This window comes from Homalodisca vitripennis, chromosome 4, assembly GCF_021130785.1.
Source record: "Homalodisca vitripennis isolate AUS2020 chromosome 4, UT_GWSS_2.1, whole genome shotgun sequence".
Lineage (NCBI taxonomy): Eukaryota > Metazoa > Arthropoda > Insecta > Hemiptera > Cicadellidae > Homalodisca > Homalodisca vitripennis.
Genome location: NC_060210.1, coordinates 155,973,703 through 155,997,611, shown reverse-complemented (window position 1 = coordinate 155,997,611; position 23,909 = coordinate 155,973,703). Strand labels below are relative to the sequence as shown.

At 30.6% G+C, this 23,909-nt stretch overlaps 2 protein-coding genes across 8 annotated transcripts in view; both read left to right on the top strand.

Annotated features, from left to right (window-relative positions):
* Positions 1-2,965, top strand: part of LOC124360367 (ATP-dependent helicase brm-like) — a 45,499-nt gene extending 42,534 nt beyond the window's left edge. For all 6 annotated transcript variants that reach the window (XM_046813934.1, XM_046813933.1, XM_046813935.1 and 3 more), the window contains one exon: positions 2,783-2,965. In XM_046813934.1, coding sequence (XP_046669890.1) covers positions 2,783-2,950 — 168 coding nt within the window. In that variant the 3' untranslated portion in view covers positions 2,951-2,965. The remainder of the gene's footprint in view (positions 1-2,782) is intronic.
* Positions 2,966-10,561: 7,596 nt separating this feature from the next.
* LOC124360365 (protein SDA1 homolog) overlaps positions 10,562-23,909 on the top strand; it is a 43,813-nt gene continuing 30,465 nt past the window's right edge. The window contains exons 1-6 of one of the 2 annotated variants that reach the window (XM_046813928.1): positions 10,562-10,761; positions 12,950-13,153; positions 13,954-14,136; positions 14,728-14,793; positions 20,366-20,458; positions 21,846-21,920. In XM_046813928.1, coding sequence (XP_046669884.1) covers positions 10,672-10,761; positions 12,950-13,153; positions 13,954-14,136; positions 14,728-14,793; positions 20,366-20,458; positions 21,846-21,920 — 711 coding nt within the window. In that variant the 5' untranslated portion in view covers positions 10,562-10,671. The remainder of the gene's footprint in view (positions 10,762-12,949; positions 13,154-13,953; positions 14,137-14,727; positions 14,794-20,365; positions 20,459-21,845; positions 21,921-23,909) is intronic. The other variant, XM_046813927.1, reaches the window with a different exon arrangement.

Genomic DNA, 23,909 nt, shown 5'->3' with positions numbered 1-23,909 from the left:
AATAATAAATTTTTATATAATTATTTGAACAATTCAATATAAATTAATTATTACTGTTTTATATAGAGTATTTTATAATGTATTTTATATATATATATATATATATATATATATATATATATATATAATATATATATATATGGTTTAATCAAAAACACATGATTTGTTGGATTTTACAAAAATGTGTAACATTATAAAAGTTTTGTGAAAATACACATTTATCTGGATATACACATAAGTTAGACTCAGATGCCAAATTTAAAACAAGACCATCCCATCTATTCAGTTATTTTACATTTGTCAATCCTAGTTTCACTTAAAATTCAATAAGATTTTTTAAACATTTTTCGAGATAGACTGACTGTATCATTTGCTAAGCATCTCATGTGTCGTAAATAATTGGTAGAGAAAAAAGATGTAATAGTGTTCTTTAATAAAATGTTGTATTAAACAAACTAAGCTAAATAAGGTAAAAATGTTAAATTTAACCCAAGAACTGGCAACTAAATTACCTCTATTGGCAGGGCACTTTCCAGGTTTTGCAAGGGTATTTTATAAAAATTATAAGAAATACTCAAAGTTATTTGATTATGCACGGTCATGTATTATTTTTTTCATTAAAATCTGTATTTTGCACTATACATACTTTTTTAAATTCTTTTTTTAGTTTGAACCTTTTATATATTGTTTCTTTAAGGGTAGGGCCATACCCACAGAAGTGGTATATTTTTACTAAATAAAAATTCCAAAATATAAAAATTATGTATACATTTCTCTATTTACAGAAAATATATAGTTTGATGTACTTATTTAATAATTATTTATTTTTATATTGATAAAACTTGTAACAGAGCATTTTTTGTAGGAAAATTGACATTACCCTGGTAACATACTATATTACAATAATAGTTATTCCTTACGTGAAACAGTATTATAGCACATCAAGAGTTAGCAATAATATATAATTTATAAATAACAAGTGCAAGTTCAAAATTGTGTAGCATAACTCATCATATTTATGAATCCCGGAAAACATAAATTTTCATCTCATTTGATAAAATAAAATTTTATTCATCCACTAAACTCATTATGTATTGTGAACACATATCCCTAATTGTTATAAAAATTAATTTACAAATATGTACAGTTATAAATCTAGTTTCGGTTGGGACACTGAGATCTTACACTGGGCCTAATCCAGATTACTACCGCTGTCATGTTCTACTGATTCACTTTCTAACAATTCTCCTATATCCCTAGATCGATTTAAATAGTCCTTATCCATTTCATATGCATATAATGTTGGTAAAATTTAACATATAAAATAAATAAAATGCTAATATAGAAACTTTACTTCTAACTTAGGCCCACATAGATTATGAAACTTAGGTTATTTTGATTTTAAACACTAATTATTTGTTTTACTACATTACTCCTGTGAAAGAGAAATACTTTGTAAAACATGTTTATACCACTTGACTAAATAATAACTTCAAATAGTATTACATAATTGCAACAAGAAACATGAACAAACAAAATAACCAATAGCAAAGAAATGATAAGAATGAAAATTAAATACAATATACTTCTTCTCTCTGACTTGTATCAAAGATCGAAAAATACTGAACTTCAGATTAATCAATAGATTTATTCATTCACTATGGAATGCTACTGTTACTTTCATTGAAAAGCATTATAGTTAATTTGTAAAGTGGTTTTATTGTGGTGATGTCTGACCGTCACTGCAGCGATCGTGACCAGTACCTGGGTTAAAAAACAATATTAAAATTAATAAAAACTATTAGGATTTTATCAACTGTATCGAAATGACTAATTCAATAAAACTCGTGACATTTGTTGGGTCTTGGCCTATACTAATGACAACAGACTTTTTACAAAAATAATTTTTCTTAATCGAATCACACATTTCCGAGTTGTAAACTTTCAAGTTGGTTTAGTTGAAAATCGCCAAAAACTAGTACCTTTTTTCGTAGTAATTGAAAAAAAAGAATATGGTAGCTTGTCAACTATTTGCTTTATATTTCTAAACTCAGAAATATACAAACTGAAGTTTAATGTAACTCCTGTTACTGCAGTTTTACCACTAGTTAGTTTGTGGTTATTGTTCAAACTCGGATATCTATACTTTTGATCTGAGAGTAGTATTGTGGTAGTAAGCACAGCGCAGTGACATGGATTCCCACAAATATCTGTTGATTTATATAAACGTATGTACAGTACGGTGCAATACCCTCATTCAGACAATCTTATAATGGTATGACTCATGAGTAATACAATATAGCATATTATAAAGAATTATTTTATTACTTTATGAATATTTTATTATGAATATGAAAAATAAAATTTAAAACTTTTGCCATCCCCCAAATCTTGCTGCAATGTGATTAAGCTTGTACCTAAATATGGGCCTGTCTATAGAGGCATTAAACTGAACCCATAGTTATCTGTAAGCTGTGTTACTCCAAATGATCTTCAGCCACAATCAGTCGTTGTTTCTGATGTTTTATTAATATTTTCTCAGTAATCAGAAGATCTTGAGCAACAACTAACATTTACATTTAATCTGTAGTGTATATGGAAAACAAAATAAAATCCAGCTTATTCTTATTGTTAAAAATATAGCTGATTATGTTTTTTATACATGCTAGTAAAAATGGTTTAAAGTTTTCTCATTTCTAAGGAAATATAATTTATTTCAAATCAAATGAAACATTAATTCGTAGGTTGTCAATCAATGTTTGATGTAATTGTATTGGCTCAGGCTGGAACACCCCAAGAGAACCTGAATGCTCTACAGAGAGCCATTGACTCCATGGAGGAGAAAGGGCTACAAGAGGATCCTCGCTACTCACAGTTGCTGGCCCTCAGAGCTCGGCAGGGCACCATGGAGCCCACTCGCACCACCCAGGTCTATAATCTACAACAATGATTAATTAGTTAAGCCTTCATACTTGCTGATAAGTAACACTTCAGCTTACATATCAACCACTGATAATGAAATAAATTATTTGGGGGGGGGGGGTGGGGGGGGGGGGGGGTGGGGGGGGGGGGGGGTGGGGGGGGGGGGGGGTGGGGGGGGGGGGGGGTGGGGGGGGGGGGGGGTGGGGGGACAAAACCTGCCGAAGGTATCGGTAAGGACATGATCTTTTACTCCCTTAGTAAAGTTTGAATAATGAAATTTTTATTCATAAGACTGTGATCATAATCTTTTCTTCTGAGAAAGTTAACAATAATAACACTATCACACTATCACAGAGTCACTATGTTCATTTATTTTAACAACTTATGATTGTTTCTGGTAGAGACTGCAGATAATTTCTTATTCTTCTTTTTAGTTTTAAATGTGAAAATGGCGGTAAATAGGCAACTCCAAACCACTGTAAACAAGACTGCAAAATATGTCAGATTAAAAAAACAAAATGTTCCATTTTTAACAGTTCTGTTGTATAGAAAAGAAAAAATACTCCACTCTCTCAAACACACATAAATTCTAATTTGAAAATAGGATGAATTTCTGTATCAGATCATCGAAAATACATCGAATACTATATACCACCGTATGAAAATTAGTGGTATACCGACCATAGAGTAAGGAATGAAAATGAAAAATATAGGTGTAAAAAGTCGGTATCATAATTTGATTACCAAGAGCTCTCTCACTGTTCAAACCCCAAAGCTCACCTAAAACATAAACCTTTCTCTCTGACAAAAAAAGTAACAAAAAATGCTTGAGTCTAAAAGTAAATATGATTTTTAGTGAAGAATTCATATTATTTGATTTGATTAAATGTGTGTAATAACAAAAATTATTTGTATATTCTTCTTTCGTCACCTCACTCCAAACAACAACAAAACATTGGATTCTTCCACCATATAAAACCTCGCAGCAGCTAAAAACAACAAAGAAAATGTAGATATATTACTCTCGCCAATATAAATTAACATTATCACTATCATTATATCGGTGGGGAGGGAGTTATCACTATCGGGAAATCTGGGAATTTTACACATCTCTCAGTTAAGCAACGGCACAGGGGACGTAAATATGTTAACCCGGAATATGTTTAAATGCTATAATATTAAAATTTGCAAGTTTGAAAGCCTTCCGAATAACTGTCACGGTATTCTTGTTTTGAACCCTTCAAAACGGTTATATAACAAGTACAACATTGTTGCAGACAAAATAATAACAAAACACATAAGAATTGAACCATTTATGTAAATTTAAATGGATTTACAGAGGCTGTATTGTAAATTACATCATACTCTACCACCTTCAATATATATATAATGACAATAATGATCCAAAGTTTTTAACAAAATACCATCCAGGACTTTATAAAATTAACAATATACTTCGAGTAGCATACAGTTTATTGGACAGCTCTGCTTCAACTAAAAACATATTCAAATACATTCCAAAAATAAGATTTAGAAAACCACCAGTTTTGAAAGATATTTTAGTCCATCCAAAATTACCTAAGCACAAAGACCAAGAAAACATGACAGTTGGGTCACATCCTTGCAATAAACCCAGGTGTTTAGTTTGCAACATGTGCTCTACTTCAAAAACATTTACAAGTAGTTCTACACAAAAATCATAACAGTATATTTGAAGACTTAACATGCGAATCAAAAAATATTGTTTACCAAATTCAGTGCAAGTTATGCCCTAAAGATTATATTGGTTCAACGATAAATTTCACTTAGAACAAGGATGACTGGGCACAGGTATGCATATAAACATAAAAAAACAGAGCAACAACCTGTAGTGGCACATGGCTTAATACATAATTTAAATTTTGAAGAAACATTTTCAGTGAAACCAATTAGAAAAATATCACAAAATTTAAGTACACACAGTCTGAGAACCATGGAACAAGCCCATCAACTCGTCACTAAATCAAAATTTCCAAGTGGATTAAATTTAAGGTGACTTAGTCAACAAAGTAAATTTATAAAATTAAATCATATGTTCACCATTGTACAATAATTCATTCTTATTTTTCATTTTCTGTGTTGATGTTTTATGTTTATTCTGTTCTTATAGCCCTATTTATATAATTTTTGTAATTTCCTGAAGACGGCTTAAGCCGAAATATAGAAAATGTTTATTACAATAATTGAAGAATTCTTATTGAAGATTAATATATAAGCCCAAGGCAAATAATCCTCAAGACACTAAGGAAAGTCTATTGACACATATTTTCTTCTGTTGTCTTCGTTTCTGGTTAGTTACGTACTTGTTATAATTTTGTTTGTTTTTTTGTTACATTGTACTTTACCTTCTTGTTGCAAAAAATGTCAAACACAGAAACATTACAGCAATATTGGATAAAACAGTTTGAATTCCACACTATGAAATTAGCTAACTGCTATTGCCATATCCTCTTTTTAGGTGCTTGCTTAAGTTCAGGTTTGATACCAAATGGACTGACATTGAAATTTCCTATGTCTGGATTTCCAAATTATATGCATAAATCGATTAATGTGATAGCAACTAACACAAACATAATTCTAACCAACACAGTATACCTCCTTTACAAAAAACAAGCAGAATTGCATAGACGTGAATTATCAAAATACCATGAATTAATAATGGAAAAATTTCCAAGTGTTTCACAAATTATCAATAACTTTACGATGTCAACAATACATTTTATGTCTAAGAAATCAGAAAAACTTTTAAAAAAAACTGTCAGCTTTACGAAATAATTCAATGAGTTGTAACAACCGTCACACATTTAAACCAGCTTCTTCAATGGAGCCCTTACCATCAAATGACTCAATTAATAATGCTATATTGAATATTTCATCACTTTTTGATGACTTGGAACCAACTACAAACATAGATGATTGTTTTGAATCTAAAGATATCAATTTACCAAAACCAAACTATATTAACTTATCCAACTACACTTTAAAACAAAATGAAATTGATGTTATTACCAAAGGGCTTAACTTTGCACCAACTCCAAAATTCGACCACATAAAATTGGTTTCTGATGCATTAGAGTTTTCAAGAAAAGTTAGAATTAAGCATTATTTTTTAAATAACAATCAAAATGAAGAAGCAGATGAGAAGATTCACAAATCTCTCTTGAAATTTAAGCCACCTTCAGATTGGGATCCCCCAGCTTTGAATCCAGATCACCCTATAGAGCAGTTTTTAAATACAATTATTTCTAACATTTCTGATCCTTCATTTGCAGATTCTCTACCAAAAAACAATAATTTAACAAAACTGCAGCAAAAAGCTATAAATTCTTTAAAAAATAACAAGGACATAATAATACTTCCTGCTGACAAGGGGGATATGACTGTAATAATGAATATAAAAGGATTATATTGCTGAAGCAGAAAGACAACTGAGTGACACAACTACTTATAAAATTTTAAATAGAGATCTTAATGAAGAATTTTGTTCAAAAATATCTAATTACATAAAGAAAAATGCCTTAGAAGAAAACTTAAGTGATCATTCCATCAACTTACTAATAAATAAATCCCCGAAAACACCAACATTCTACATATTGCCCAAAATCCACAAGAATATTTCAAATCCACCAGGAAGACCAATTGTAGCTTCAATATCTTCTCCAACTGAGAGAATTTCTTCTTTTGTTGATGACCATTTAAAAGAATTTGTGACTAACCTTCCTTCATTTGTGAAAAATAGTAATGATTTTTTTGCACCTTGTGAAAAATGTAGCTCAACCTCTTCCTGAAAATACTAAATTAGTAACAATCGATGTTCAATCATTGTACACAAATATTGAACACCAACAAGGAATTGATTCTGTTAGATACTACTTAAACAAACGTCCCAAAAATACACTTCCTTCGTCAGATTTTCTTTTAACATTAATAAATTTCATTCTAACTATGAATTGCTTTAGGTTTCAAAATAACTTTTATCTGCAGCAAAAAGGGACAGCCATGGGAACAAGAATGGCTCCTTCTTATGCTAATCTTGTGATGGGCAAGCTTGAACATGATTTTCTAGAAACACAAACATACAAACCCATATTTTGGAAACGTTACATTGACGATATCTTCATGATATGGACATATAGTAACGAACAATTGCAACATTTTTTTACAATCACTGAACACTTTCTGCAACTTAAAATTTACGTGGGAGATATCTGATTCAATTGTGAGTTTCCTGGATATAGATATTTTTATTGAAAATCAGAAGTTGAAAACTAAGATCAATATAAAAAACACCAATACATTTCAATATCTACATTATGATAGTTGTCATCCGTCCCATGTCAAAAAAGCCATTCCAAAGAGTTTAGCTAAAAGAGCCCAAAATTTATGCAGTGACAAATATCACTTAGAACAATATATTGATAATTTATTATCAGCATTTTCCAAAAGGGGTTATCCACGAAAACTTTTAAACAACAAACTGAACACCAAATCACTATCAATTGGAACAAGTAAATCTAAATTTGACAATAATGATCCAAAGTTTTTAACAAAATACCATCCAGGACTTTATAAAATTAACAATATACTTCGAGTAGCATACAGTTTATTGGACAGCTCTGCTTCAACTAAAAACATATTCAAATACATTCCAAAAATAAGATTTAGAAAACCACCAGTTTTGAAAGATATTTTAGTCCATCCAAAATTACCTAAGCACAAAGACCAAGAAAACATGACAGTTGGGTCACATCCTTGCAATAAACCCAGGTGTTTAGTTTGCAACATGTGCTCTACTTCAAAAACATTTACAAGTAGTTCTACACAAAAATCATACAGTATATTTGAAGACTTAACATGCGAATCAAAAAATATTGTTTACCAAATTCAGTGCAAGTTATGCCCTAAAGATTATATTGGTTCAACGATAAATTCACTTAGAACAAGGATGACTGGGCACAGGTATGCATATAAACATAAAAAAACAGAGCAACCTGTAGTGGCACATGGCTTAATACATAATTTAAATTTTGAAGAAAACATTTTTCAGTGAAACCAATTAGAAAAATATCACAAAATTTAAGTACACACAGTCTGAGAACCATGGAACAAGCCCATCAACTCGTCACTAAATCAAAATTTCCAAGTGGATTAAATTTAAGGTGACTTAGTCAACAAAGTGAATTTATAAAATTAAATCATATGTTCACCATTGTACAATAATTCATTCTTATTTTTCATTTTCTGTGTTGATGTTTTATGTTTATTCTGTTCTTATAGCCCTATTTATATAATTTTTGTAATTTCCTGAAGACGGCTTAAGCCGAAATATAGAAAATGTTTATTACAATAATTGAAGAATTCTTATTGAAGATTAATATATATATATATATACATATATATGAATATATATATGTATATATACATTAACAAAAATTCTATTCTTTACTTTAGCTTTAAACAATTTAACTCTGTCTTTTAACATGAAAACAACTTGAAGTTTATTATTATTATTTACGACAAAATTTAGACGTTACTAATAAGTTGGATAGGTACTTACAATTTGCATAAATTTCTCGAGATAGTCACCAAGTGACACAGAAATGGGGTAAGATTCCATAGATAGTGTGAAAAACCGAAACTCTGTCTTAACTGTTGCCTCCCATTATTTTACTGAAGGTCAGTAGGACAGCCGGCCCAATTCATAATTCACAGCTGATTCCAAATTAGGTATATAGCTGGAGATTGTCCAAAGAACAAGTCGTCCACGTACAAAAGCCCAGTGACTACTAAGGTTGAAGAGACTGAAGAAATCGTGTCATATCGATCATGGCGTTGGAGAGGACCCAACACAGGACCGCTATATGGGACTCTATTCCATGTTCGTAGATGAAATGGTCATATCTTCAAAGCGCACATTCGTACCAATATCTTCGTGAAAGTGACCGAAGCGACGGACATAACCGACTACTATTGTTGAGAATCTTTTGAACCTGCATATTTCTGCAGACCCTTTCAAAATCAGATTTAAAGTTACAAACACTGCACTAGTGCTTTCTTTGGTGATTAGTTGGATTAACCGTAGAACCGTGGGTAGAATTTGGTTGTCTTGTGCACTTAAATAATAAACGGCTTTAGAACGTTTAAAAACGTACAATTGAATTCCGAGACTAACTGGAATTCATGTTATTTAATACATTAATGAGAGCTGGCAATAATGTAAAGAACTATAAACTACAATGTTAATGTATTCGATAGTTTAGGTATATCTAAATCGATAATTTTGTTCCCTGATTAGATTGTGGAGGTGGTCGCTTACTATAGTGCACTTCTGCTGTAAATTAAAAAAAACACACACATTAAATTTCTTGAAGTAAAATGAGAAAGGATTTATTTTTCTTTAATTACCAGGACAAAATATTAATTTTTGTTGTTGCAGCGGAATTCAAATGGTTTTGTAGTGGAATCACTAATCTTCATTGAAGCAATGTTGTCAATTATGGAGTACTCAATTTAAAGTAAAATCACTCCACTTGGAATAATTTTGGGGTAACCTGGTATTTGGGGCTATTTTGGGGTGATTCGAAAATCTAACCTGATAACTCTGATTAACTGTTGTTAGTTCTGAACTTATCTCATCAATTAAAGACGCTTGGAGAACTTGGGAAAAAATTTAAACTTGTAGTAAATGTTGTTAAAATAACATTTTCCAAATATTATCTTTTTTTGGACGATGCCTTTCGAAACTAAGGTATCGTCAGACGATTCCGATTGTGGTTTAGAATGGCTTCGTTCAAAAAATCTATTACATTGAAAAATGTTGTTTTATTAACATTTACTACTATTTTATTATCACATCAATATTCTTGGTGTAACTGAACTAAGTGTTCACTGGTTTTTCGGTAAAAATAAGATTTAATTATTTCACTTGGCACTATTTAGTAAACTAATTCAATTTTGTACATACATTATATTTTGGCATAACTACCTCTCTTTCTGCCCACAGTCTCATTCTAACCTAACGGGAAGATGAGATGTAGGTTGGTGTAAAATGCGCTGTACTTCAGCTGAGTTATTATTTAAGATGATCTCTTTTAAAATATGTTTAAACATAATTTACAGTTAAAAGTCTTGTAATGTAGTCCAGAGATAACCCGTCTTAATATGTAAGCTCCACAGTCGAAGTGGAAGTCGCATACACTCTTAGATAATGGAATAGAGAATTTTGATCCATAAAAGTATGCAGAACAATACTGAGAACTGGGTAGATGTTTTTAAAATGAAAGCAAATTGTGGATTGTCTTTTCTTTAATTTGGAAATAGTTATTACACAACTGATGTTATTGCCTTACTCAATTGCTTATGTAGAAATAGTTTTCAGTGAAATTATATAAAAAAAAACACCCAATGCAAACGCATGTTTTGACATTTAATTATGTAAATAATTAATGAAACCACGTAATGCAATTTTGGGATAGTTTGGAAAAAAATGGTGTTTTATATTTTAGTTTGGGGTAATTTTGAGTTCGATTGGTGGTGATATGACGGCTTATTGTTGGCAACACTGGACCGAAGTATCAACATTCAACACAAACAAATTAGGCAGTGGAATCATGTGCTTACCTATAAAGTTAGGTTAAAGTAATTGTGAATAAACTGAAATTAATATTTTTAGTTGTATTCTATGTTGTATACATCTTTATTCATTTCAAAATGGTTAAAAGGCGCAACAACCAACTACCAAATAATCTCTCACAGCTTCAGAATCTGATTAAAAGGGATACAGTTTCATACAAAGAAGAGGTTAGAATTAGCCTATTATAGTACTTTCATTTAACACAGGTCATTTTCATACTTATTTAGTGATTTTTTCCGAAAGATTATATAAACATATTAACCATGAATGTGTTAAAATTGCATGCTGGACCTTAGATAAGTAGCAGTGTCAAAGTTGATTCATAGCAACTAATGACATAATTTTAGGAGAATTTAAAATATTTTTATAACACACAATGGGAGTTTACTTATTAGTGTAAGGATCTTTGATTAATCCACCACGTTTTAAGTTGATATGCATATGCTATGTTCCACACTAAAATAAGGCAGTTTAAAAAAATGTCATAAAAAATTGTAAAGGTAGCGAAAAATAAAAACAGAGGAAGTTATTGATTTTAAAATAAGTTGAAGACGTTAAAAATGTTATTTTTCAATGATAGGCGTATAGCTTGTGATTTAGATCATATTACCTATTGTTATATATATACTGTAAACAATTTCATCTAAATTAATTGTCAGGCACAGCCTAGTGTCCAATGAATGGCCATGCTTTGATTCTATGACAGCAGTGTTGATTTGATCTGGCTGACGCACATAGAAATTAAGCACTTTCACAAGCAAAATTTATTTTTTTAAATATCTTCTGGACGTTTGTAACTAGTTCTGGATAATTTAATTATGGTCAGATTTCATTTGGAATGACAGATAATTGTAAAAGGTTGAGTATAAGCAATTTGTTAATGACCCCTATTTGAATGCCCTAATAGAAAGTAATTCATTTCAATGAGGTTTAAACATTAAAAAAAAAGAGCAGACGTGAAACTGGCCATAGATTCTATCCATAAAAAGAAACGAGTGCCCCGGACCTAGTTCCTAACTGAATCCTAACCTAGTTCATCAATTTAAATGATACAAAACATATATTTATTTAATAACGTAAACATAAATACTACAAAAAGATTTTAAATGACCAAACACTACTTTTATGATAAAAATCGCCTTTTATGGCGGCCAATTTCAGGACTACACTCATTTAACAAGGCAAGTTCTGAGAAAACTTTTAATGGTCCCGTACCTCATAACAAAGCCGATTTTGATAAAACTACATAAGCATTTGAGACACAGTCTACTATCCTACAATATAAGCGTCATTCTTAGGCCATGCCTATTTTCGGAGCCACACCGATTTTACAAGTTATGTGCTGACAAAACCAATCTATAAATAACCATACCTCAAAAACGTACTAGCCGATTTTGATAAAACTTTCTATACACATTCATTACATAGTCTACTATCCTACAATACAGCCCTCATTCTTAGGCCATGCCTATTTTCGGAGCCACACCGATTTTACACGTTATGTGCTAAAAAATCAAATTTATAGATTCATCTGAAAAAATGGTAGAGCCTATTTTGGTTAATCCTCGCATACATATTCTAGTTACTCTAACAGAAAATTGCGTGCATTAACCGTCATATCTATAGTAATGAAGATTATGCTGGTTGAGCTTTTTACTTGAAAGAACAGCAGGAGAACCTGGATTAAATGGGCGATATATAAAGTATTAGTGTCGGTAACATCGTTATTCAGTGGTAACCTACTACCAGAATAACGTAATACCAGTAACACCCTTTTATTTCAGAAACAGGAGAGCGGAATGATTTGGCGTTCTCATAACGTCTTTCTGGTATTACGTTAGTAATATGGTTACTGAGTAACTGCTGAGGCTATTAAATTAAGACAAACCAATATGATAGAATAAAATATGAAAGGAAATAGGAGTATTACAAGTACCTTCTGACTGCTTGTCATCTCATAAGGTGTGATTTCTGACTTCAGTAGCATCAAAGTTCATGCTATTAGCTAAGGATTTCTAATTAATGTTTTTTGTATTCAGATTATAATGGACTATTTGGAATGAGTAATTACTGATTACAAATGCCTCTGGCCTTCATTACTGTTTTTTGTTGTTGTTTCCACCCCATGCTTATGATGAAAAAAAACATGACTTATAATTGTCAATTTGATTAACTTTAGTCTCGTATTTAAGACTAACATGTATACATTATGCAATTGGTGTTGAAATAAATTAGACTGCTAATTTATGTGTAGTAGAGAAGCATTTCTCCATTCTTGTAAGAATTATTATGTCAATGATAGTTGTTATATAAGTTAATAGTATTATGTTTTATAAAACTAATTTTTTGTTTCAGTTTATGCTTCAATATGAACACTACAAAGCATTGTTAAAAGTTTTTTGGCAAAATCCTATTCAGATAAACAAAAAATTGGATGAATTAGTCATGTTCATTGCTCAAGTAGCTCATTGCTATCCTGACATTTTGTCTGGATATGCACAAGAGCTAATTGATTTATTGAACAGCCATAACACAGTTTTGGATCCCTCCATGCGAATGGTAAGATTTATTTGTATGATTAAGCCCTATTTTAACTAGCTGTGTGTGTATTTAAATAATATGGCATTTAACTGCTGTATTTGGATGTTAGGTATATGCAAGCTTTTCTTTGGCACTACCACAGGATTTTATGTCTCTAGATGTTGAGTTGTTGGTCAGATTAACTCAGACTAATGTCTAACTACTAACATCTTAAAACAAGTCTAACTCTTGCTTTAGATTGACCGCTTTTAACAAATAATCTATAATTGAATCAGGAAACAAAAACAGGATTAGAGACGTTGAAATAAATAGAATAAAAAAGTTTTGATCCATATCTTAGGAATGGTAGTCAAAACAAAAAAAACTTATTTCATTTACATTTCCGACTGCCATTTGGAACAAAATAATTTTTCTTCAAAAATGTTCAGTACAAATTACCTCTAAAGTACCGTAATATTCAATTCAGCATGGCCCATGTTCATATTTGAATTTCGCCATATGTGAACTTGTGACCTACAGTTCTAGAACTCTTTAACTGTACAGAATATAATTTTTAGCATCTTTAGTTTTTGGAAGTAATTTTATGGGAAAAAACCAAGGTTCTTCACTAATATTTTTAGCTACTAGGCATTTTAGGCATATAGGCCTTATCTTAAACGCATTATGTACACAATGAAAAAATGTAACTGAAGTCTTTTTACTAATTGTAAAAATAGAAGTATATTTGGGGATTGTTATAAACATTATTTTAGGCTTATTTGTAGTATTTGTGTAGATGTTATAAGTTACAATAATTGTAAAAACTATATTTGTTACAGACGTTCTGTCGAGCACTGATTCTTCTTCGAAACAAGAATTTGCTTCAAGCAACAGATCTTCTTTCTCTTTTTTTCCAGTTGCTCCGATGCAATGATAAGGCATTAAGAGATTTTTTACAATCACACATTGTAACAGATATAAAGAATCTAAACTCAAAACACAAGAACGCACAATTAAATACAGTAAGTACTTGATGTCAGCTTGAAGCTATATTATATTATGAACCATGTAAATGATTAAATATATCTTACCTCTTTAAGTGGCAGACCATAAAATAAAAATGTTTACTAAACTTTCTATAGATTTTCCTCAAGGATGTTAGTTTTAATAAAATGTTTATAAAATCAGATGAGAACTCAAGTCCTGTCCATTACCAGTCTAACGTATGTTACTTTCTAGACAACCCTTTTCTAGTGCTCCATATCTAGAACTAAGGTGGTGGACTATAACCTCTTAGAGATCTTGGAGGTGTGTAATATCTCCCAGAGGAAAGACAAGAAAGGTTGCTGTTATTTATTTTTGAGGTACAGAGGAACATTATTGTGTACAAACCAAAAGTGCTTGTATGTTTCAGAGAGAGATACCGAAACTTCTTTCAATTGCATTTCCCCTCAAATTGAGCACTTTATATACCAACATTAAAATAAAATATTGCTACTTGAAATTTTTTTTACATTTTAAAAGATAGAAATGTACTTTTTTTAAAGTAAAAACTATCTGTGTTGAAACCACTTAGCCATTTAATTACAATTGTTTACTTTATTGTGTTTCAGACTCTGCAGAACTTTATGTTTAGCATGCTCAAGGATAGCAATCCAAAAGCTGCAAAACTTTCATTGGTAAGGATATTTATGTCTTAACTTATTCTTAAACTGAATAAAATAAGTTATTAACCCTTTGAGTGCCACGGGTATTTTTCTGAAGGCATATGCATAAAGTGCCACGCTGTTTTTCATATATTTGTAAGCTTTTGGGAAAAAAGCTGTTGTAAAATAACTACCTAACAGATTTTCATCATTTTGTTGTTGTTTTTTTTCTTATTAAATGCAGAATATGATATATATCGTTACAAATAAAATTTGATTTATAAAAATATAAAAATTTTAGTATTTATAAAAAAAAGGTTTTTTACTTTTGTATAAAAAGTTAAGTTTCGACCTAATTTGTGTGTATACGGTATTTTTAAGATTTTTTTTCCTTATAACATAATAAAGGTCATATGATTCTAAATAAAACCCATGTGTAATATCTTTTTCTCGAATTTTAAAAACATGGCATTATATGTATTAACAAAATGCTGCCCGGTACGGACATTGTATAAACTGTACTTCATTTGCCAGAGTTTAGAAATTACTTAGTAATGATGTAGTTTTCCCAATAAATCTAATAAAACATTAATACAACACAAATAAATATGATTAGTAAATTTAGAAACAAATACTTGCTAACATATTTACATAAAAGTTTACATTTACTAAATAATAACCCTAATTATATTTACACTGAAAATTCACGTTTTTCGCTTGAACACAACTCAAATCATACATTACTTTTGTAAAGAAATACAGTAAAATACTGTATAAGTTACTATTTTATTTTGTATTTTCTCAAATGCTTGGTTATCGGCACATAAACAACAAGAAAGGCAGTTACGCAACACGGTACTCGTCCGCTACGTCGCGTGACTGGAAGACAGAATCATCGTACAGGTACTTATCACAGCCCACTATTTTTGGACGAGTTTTCCTTATCAGAGATCAAAATAAACTTCATTATACGTTCCTTCTTCCATAATGAATTGAAAAATACTCGATGAGTCATACTTCCTATCTCCAAATCGTCTCCAAATAGACATACGAATGACCTGATATTTTCGAATAATGAAACGTTGTTCTTATAGTTTTTTATTTAATTGATTGTCGTAATAACTTGTAAATTCCTAAATAGTTTAAATAAAGTCAGTTGTTTTTCATACTGTTATTTATTTTGTCCCCGATAAGGAAAACTCGTCCAAAAAATAGTGGCTTCTTGATAAGTACCCAAACAACATAAGTTTTACAGATAAAATAGTAGAGAAACAACATAAAACTCGTATTTATTATTAGTTTAGAACCTATTGAATACAGCTGTCTGATTATTTGGCTAAAATAATCTTGTACTATATAAAATATTATCGAAATACGAAACGTCAAAATTGGCGACGCTGGCACTTTATGCACTTTTCATACCGTCAAAATTAGTGACGCTGTGGCACTCAAAGGGTTAATAAATAAGTCTTAAAATAAGTTAACATTTTTGAAGATTTTTTAACAGTTATAAGAATGTTTTGCAACAACTACTGTTTTACTGTCATCCTATTGTTCTGTTATTTTCATAGTTTAGTTTTCACCATCTTCAGTAGTAAAGAAAGAAAATAATATAAAAATATGTCAGTGAATCGGTAATTGCAGAAATCTACAAATTGTTTCAATAATTCTATACAATAACAAAAAAAGTTGGGATTAAAATAACTAATTAAAAGTCAATGAAGACATGAATACATTTCATAAATTTCTATTAGTAGCATACCTAGGCATGAAAAACATTCACTGAGCAAGAACAACAATGCTCTATAGATATGTTTATTTGCAGTTCCTAACGTAGCATTTGGTCAACTCAATAGCAGAAAAATACCCTCCGAGACAACACCATCAATCCGAATATCACGAACCAACAAGTAATATCAATAGCAGTTATTAAATTTAAAAGTACAAAAAGAGGCATGCTACAGAAATAAATATTACCAACCAGTGTCTCTTGTACCTACTTTTTCAAAAATTATTGATAATATTGTCTTAGAAAAGATTCTATACTATGTGTTAACCCTTTTAGTGCCAAACAAAATTTTCAAAATTTGTACCAGGAATGCCAGGCGTACACATGCATGTTTGTACCAAGATTGCCAGCCACGTTTAGCCAAAATGTACCGTAATTCTTTAAACAATTGTAAATACACTATTTTTTAAGATAAATTCATGGGTTTTTTTTGTTTTAAACTTAAATAGTTGTATTTTGTATCCTGCACATTATTTAACAAAAAATTGTGTTTATTACTTAAAAAAAATTAAATTATTAGTATTTAAAATTTTTTATTTTTTACTTTTTTGAGTTTAACTTGTGATACACAACAATAAAAAGAACATTGGAAAAACATTGATTACATCACTGAATTCCTATTTTTATTCTATTGAAATTTACAAACTTTCAAACTGATAAATTAAAAATTGTGAAAGTACAAAAAGAATATCCAAAAGTTTGCTAACCTGGAAAAACACTCCGTTTTGCCTAATCTGTTAAATGTCTTCTTGTTTTCTTGAAGGTCTTAACACAAGAGTCAAAATATTTCACAGATCAATAGGCTAGTAACTCTCTTGAAATAAATAAAAATTGTTCTCTAGGGATCACTTAAAATAACAAGTAAAATGTACAAAAAAATTACTTAAAAATGTACAAAATAGAAAATTTTTAGAGAACGTTCAGCAGAAGTGTAGAGGGTAACACTTGGTGTGCACTCCTCTCTTACATTTAACACACATATAGGATGATTTTTTTAGTTTTCCTCCTGATTTAGTGCTTGCTACGTTACATACACAACAGTTTTTTTCCTTTTTTCTCCAATTGTTTCAAAAAATTGTTGACAGCTGAGAAACGAAATGCACAGAATAGCCAACTTTAAAATCAAAATATGGCTACCTAGTATGACTCATAAACTGGGTAATATAATTATCGGAAAGATCGTTGTATTGCGATTCTAAAACATTACAAGTATATTTATTTTGACTAATTAATTAAAGTAATTTTTATTTTTTTTTTTTTACAAAACGTCCGAAAATACGGACGCTGGCAAACTACGCACAATAATCCAACGTCCGAAAATTCGGACGTTGGCACTAAAAGGGTTAAACAAAATTACCTGTTTACACATCAGCAACGAAGACCAACAACAACTGCTCCAATAAAAGCTTGGAGCCAACAAAATTATAAAGCTTCTCAACACACCTAAGATCTCTTATAATCTCCTCCAACTACTATGTTCAGGAAACAATCGGCCAACCTAAAAACAATACTTGTATGGTTCATACATTTCAAGAACAAAGCAGTTTAAGAACTCTTATCCAAGCAGTCTTATCAGATAAAAGAACTCAATTCTTGTGCTAATGAAAATCTGATCTACCAACTTGACAGCAATCACTGACCTGCTCAATACATAGGCCTAACATCCAATAGTCTACGCATTCACATGAATGAGCACAGAGTAAATGTAAATAACAAATACAACAACAAACCTTTTACTCAGCACTCAGCTGACCGACAATACCATTTCCTTCAATAATTAATTGTTTCACAGCCAGAGTTATAAAAGCTCTCTCATATTAGACAAATCAATCAACTGAGGAAATGGGGGTCAGCATACTATTGGGTGACCAAATTTAGAGAATGACCTAATCTAAACTTAAGATAAATTTCATATTTAATTTCTTCCCTTGCATGTTTACAAGGATCAGGTAACATGAACTATAGACGGAATAGATTATGAACTCGATAGACTGTATTAGAAATGTAGTAAGTGTGTGAAAGACAGTGAAAATGCAATCTAAATCACTCTGTAGTTGATAAAGTGCCCAGTGGCAAGTAATATCCCATTTATTTTGATTTATTTTTATGTCTGTGTTAAGAAGAAGAGAAACAACCTTCCAATCTGGTAAAGATAGGCTGCTCTTTTTTTCTTATTAAAACTTATATGTTAAAAACTGGCTTTTTCCGCGATGTCACAGTAAATCGTACAAAGTTCAGCTGATGTTAATTTTAAAACTGAATCTTTATGGGGCAATTGAAATAAAGAATTTGGTGACAGTGATGATAAATTTTTAATGTAGCAACAATAAAATAGAGAAGTATGTGGTATTTGAAAAATGATTAAACTTATATTATTCAAATACCATAACATTATAAAAATTTAATTAAATTTTAGAGAATTTACCAATTTTTATAGTGTTGTCTAATGTAAGAGGTTTGTTCCAATAGAGTTGTTAAAATAATTAAATCAAAAAAGTGTTCTCCCGCGGCAGAGCAGCGAAATAAATCCTTAGATTAATGGATATTTTCGTTTACTTAAACTTGAGGTTGATTCTCAGAATTAGCTGTGAGTTTTTTTTATTTACCAGAGTGTTTTAGACTAATTTTGCATTGTTGATGTAGCTAGTACCTTTTGCTATTTACAATAGGTTTTCAGTTTAACATCATTCCATTTTCTTTGCAGTTGTGATTCTTTTATCTCCAACTTGGCTTTAGCAGAGATTATGCTTGAGAGTTTTAATGTTAGCTTTCTTCAGATTTGTGCAGTCATCGTCCCAGCACTGCTTTCTTGTTTTAGATTTGTAGGTTTTTAAAAATGAGCAGGCACTATTCAAATTTGTCTCAATAATATTATGGAAATTTTTGTAGGCCAGATTAACATCCTTAGTCAAGAGAATACTTTCCAAGTTTGATTTTCTATGTTTGTCTTGAAATGGTCTATACAGATTTCCTACGTGTTTCTGTTGATTTCTTTGGTTTTCTAGCAGATGCTTGAGAACATTTCATATGGCAAGTTGCATAGTATGGTTTGATAGGCCTCTCAAGATAACTATTGTGCGGATGTTTTGGTTAGTTGCGCTATTGTAGTTGGCAGGAACTTGAATATAATTATGTTGAAGCATAATAGAAAATAGTATTTTTCTTGTTATATCTGTGGATTATTGACATTTGTATTGTCATGATCACAAATTTTCTTATTTCTTTGGAGAGGAGCTGGTCCAAGATGTCTGTTTGGATGTTGGTTGTATTGTCCAGGCTGATGTTTTGGGTCAATATACTACTAGCACTATCGGGAGTTTCAGATTTTAGTTTTATTTTAACTTCAGTATGTACTGCTTTATATATAAACCTTGGTTTGCCTCCATGAACAGAACAGACGGATTACAAAGGCCTTGCATTATTTCACCAATAATCTGAATTGTAGACACCTGTGGAGGAAATACTTTTTCATCATAGAAAATAAAGAAATGCTGACCCATTTGACTACTGTTTAAAATACTTGTGCTAAACATTTAGTATTTAGTTATAGAATAATTGGCATAATATTATATCCCCAATAAAAATAAAATTGAAGAAAAACCTGAAATGTAATATATAAAGTTTAAACTTTTAATACCTACATAATATTACATTACAAATTTTTAAACGGCCAAGAATTTTATATAACCATGTAATCCAATTTATTCACTTTTATTCAAGATAGTTGTTCACAAAATCATTGAAGGAATACATAATGAGTTTACCTCATCCCATCTGGTTCAAATGTTATATTTTATTAAATTTACTTTGTTTCAGGATATTATGATTGAGTTGTACAAGAAAAATATTTGGAATGACACCAAGACTGTAAATGTAATATCTACTGCTTGTTTCTCTAAAGTTACAAAGGTATGTAGCTAGGCTAGCTAGTTTTGAATTAAGTTTGTTTAATTTATTAATATAGAAAATTATTTCTTTGATATTCTTTAGTTAAAATTTATTAGTGAAAACAAGTTACAAGTACTGTTATTATATTTGTATTATTATTATTTTTAGTTATATTGTGTTGTCTTTTGTTTTGTTTTTGTTTTCATTTGTTTGATATTTCTATTAAATTTTCTTCATTGTAAGTGGAGCCGTTAAACCTTTAGTCAAATTGTATGCTTGACATAAGTTTATAATCTTTGGCAATAAAAAAGATTTCGTAACAGTGATGTGCATTGTAAATGCCTCGATTTGACATATATCAAATATGGCTACCTTAAAGCTAGTGTTAACTGCTGAAGTGTGAAGTGTGAAGTGTGCTGAGCATCAAAAATTTATGAGTGATAAGACTCTAGTTCATAGTACAAAATCAGTTTTTATTCTTTGTTGAGCCCTACAGTCTATCTGAGGCACCCCGGAGTCTGATGTCAAAGTATATAGTGCCAATATCCGATTCCAGCTTCTTTGAACTATTCAGGAAAATAAAGAACTAACATTCTCAAATCCCTTGATTATGAGATAAAAAATGTAATAAAACTTGTTAAAAAAACTGAAGATAACACACTACCTGGAAGACATTGTAAAAGTAAAACACAAGTAATACATATTTAAAGCATTTATGATTTAAAAAATTAAGGTCCAAAATTGATGCATTATGTTTGCATATTGAATGACTCCCAATAAAGTAACTAATAATCAATAACATGTACCTTTGTCAAACAGTTCAAACTGTAGTCATAACACTACAACGGTTTCGACTTATGACATCAATAAGTATTAAAAGTGAGGATTATCCAACTGGAGTCATCTTAGTTTAAAATTTAGGAACACAGCACAAAACACAAGAATAAATAATGAAATACACAACATTTGATAGGTCTATCACAGATGAATACTAACTTGATACAACATCGTGGCTGGCTAAAGACAGGACAACTCTCACTTGGTGCTTCCACTAGGTGAACTGGAATCGAAAACAAAATGGTTTGACAAGCTGGTCATTGAACTTAACCAAGACATTTATAAAATCAATTTTTGTACCAAATTTCAACTTTTTTGGGGATATTTTGGGACAGTATTTGTTTTCACAAGCTACATTATATAGTTTAGATATTTATATAGATATATAAAACTTTTTGTATAAATATTTCTGGTTCTGGGAGTCATGTTTTAATCTTCAGTAAATGATAAGGGCAATTGTAATAAGACTGATTTTGTATACAGCCTAAAACTGGAACTAATGAATACAACTGTAACACTTCTGATACCAGTACATCATTTTGAACCTTGACATATTAGTTTTCTGTTATAGGTTGTTGTGACAGCTCTAAAATTCTTTGTCAGTTCAAATGTCACTAAAGAAGATGAGGAGGATAGTGACTCAGATGTAAGTTTAATATATATTTTTTTCCTAATGCCTAAATTGTATTGTGTCTGATGAAAATAAATAATGTTTCCTATTAATTTCTCTGTTTTATTCAGCTAGTTGAGTTTTGTTTCCACAGTGAAGAAGTCATGAAATTTCATTATTTTGATTGGTAATAAAATATAAGAATATTGTACTGTTAAGGTGAAATTAATAGGATATTCTTACTAAAATGGTATAGATATAGGAAAATCTATATCTATACCATTACATAAATATCAAATGGGTCTATCTGTGTGTGTGTTACTCAATCACATAAAAATACTGGACCGATTGTACTGAAATTTTACATGCACATTCTTAGGGTTCCTGGTTAACATATAGGCCAATTCTTATTTTGAAACCCCCTCTGGGCTTCACTCCACTTGTCTCTAAAGTTTCAAAACATTCCATATTGTTCTTTAACCCTAGAACTGGCAATGGTGTCACTCTGTACTGGCGGCTCTATTTTAACAGCTTCGCAGACGTTTCTTATAATGTATCACATTTCATAACTGTTAGTCCAAATATAAACTGTTATATGTCAATGTATTCACAACTATATGGAGAGCATTATAATAACAATATCTTATTGTTTCCATGGAAACATATTTTTATTTTTTTTTTTTACAAAATGTAAGAAAAATGTTTTTTTGAAATTTTTTTGTAAATATTCCGTTGTGTAACTGCTTAGCAATAAGCTTTACATCAAAACCGTAAATGTATAATTTATTCAAAATTTTGTCCTGATTCCAAAATATATAATTATTGTAACTTTTACCTCAAAACGTATGTGTTACAGGGCTTTGTATGAAAAAGCACCCATATTTACTTATTTCCAAAATGCGTACATTTCTAAATAAATATTATTGTTCGTGAGTAAACATAATCTCTTGACTGCATTAATACTTATATAAGTATGACAGTTAAAACAAAAATAAAATAAAATAATAAATTTTAATCTTACCTTATTTACATATGTACAATATATACAAAGTTTCATTTTTCACTCAGCGTCACTAGATCCCGCCCTGCGAGCTCTCTATGATCATTTGATTGGTCTCTAAAGTTTTCACCCATACTGAACTACTAAAACTATAACCTAAGAAAGCTAAAAAAACAATAATAACAACACCAAATACTATTGGATTCGTAACCTCAAACACAAAACCCGGCACTTGTTTACAGTTTCACAACAATAGACAATAGACAATAGCCAATATTCTTTATTAACAACATCATCAGACATAGTTACAGATCAAAAAACAGTTTTAAAATGAATTGTATTATTAAATGAGAGTCTTTTTAAAATTCCACATTCCATGAGGATAACTCATCGAGCGTGTAGTATGCGTGGTCTTGCAGCCAACACCGTAAGTCGTTCACTTTTATAGCTCTTGGTTGTCTTTTTCAGATGTGATCTGGTAGCTTGTTGAGACAGTTTTCATGTCCAGCTATGATCGTTTTTTCCCTCAGTATAATGCTGTTCTATGGACTGGTAGAGTGGTAGATCCCCTGCAGTGTCTGGTGTAGTGGCACGTGGAGATCTCTTTGTTTTGGAGATACTTAGTTATGCAGTAATTAACGTTTCTATGATGTAAATGGATGTTACTGTCAATATTTTTTCAAGTTTTGAAGATGTGTTTCTTGCAGCTGCTCTCTAGGTCCCCTATTCAGCCATTAACCTTATTGCTTTTATTCTGCAATCCACCAGAACTCTGTGAGATTGCCAGCTGAAGAAGCAAAAAAGCAAACAGAAACAAAAGCACAAAAGCACACAAGCACAAAACAAAACACATCAAAAAAAAAAAAGAAAGCGCAACAAGCAAACAAAAAACAAACAAATAAAAAAAAAAGCAACACAAAACAAAAAAAAACAGCACAAAATAGCTAACCAGGAAAAAGCAAAAAGCAAAGCAAAAAACACAAACAAAAAGCCAAAAAGCAAGCAAACAAAACAAAGAAAGCAAC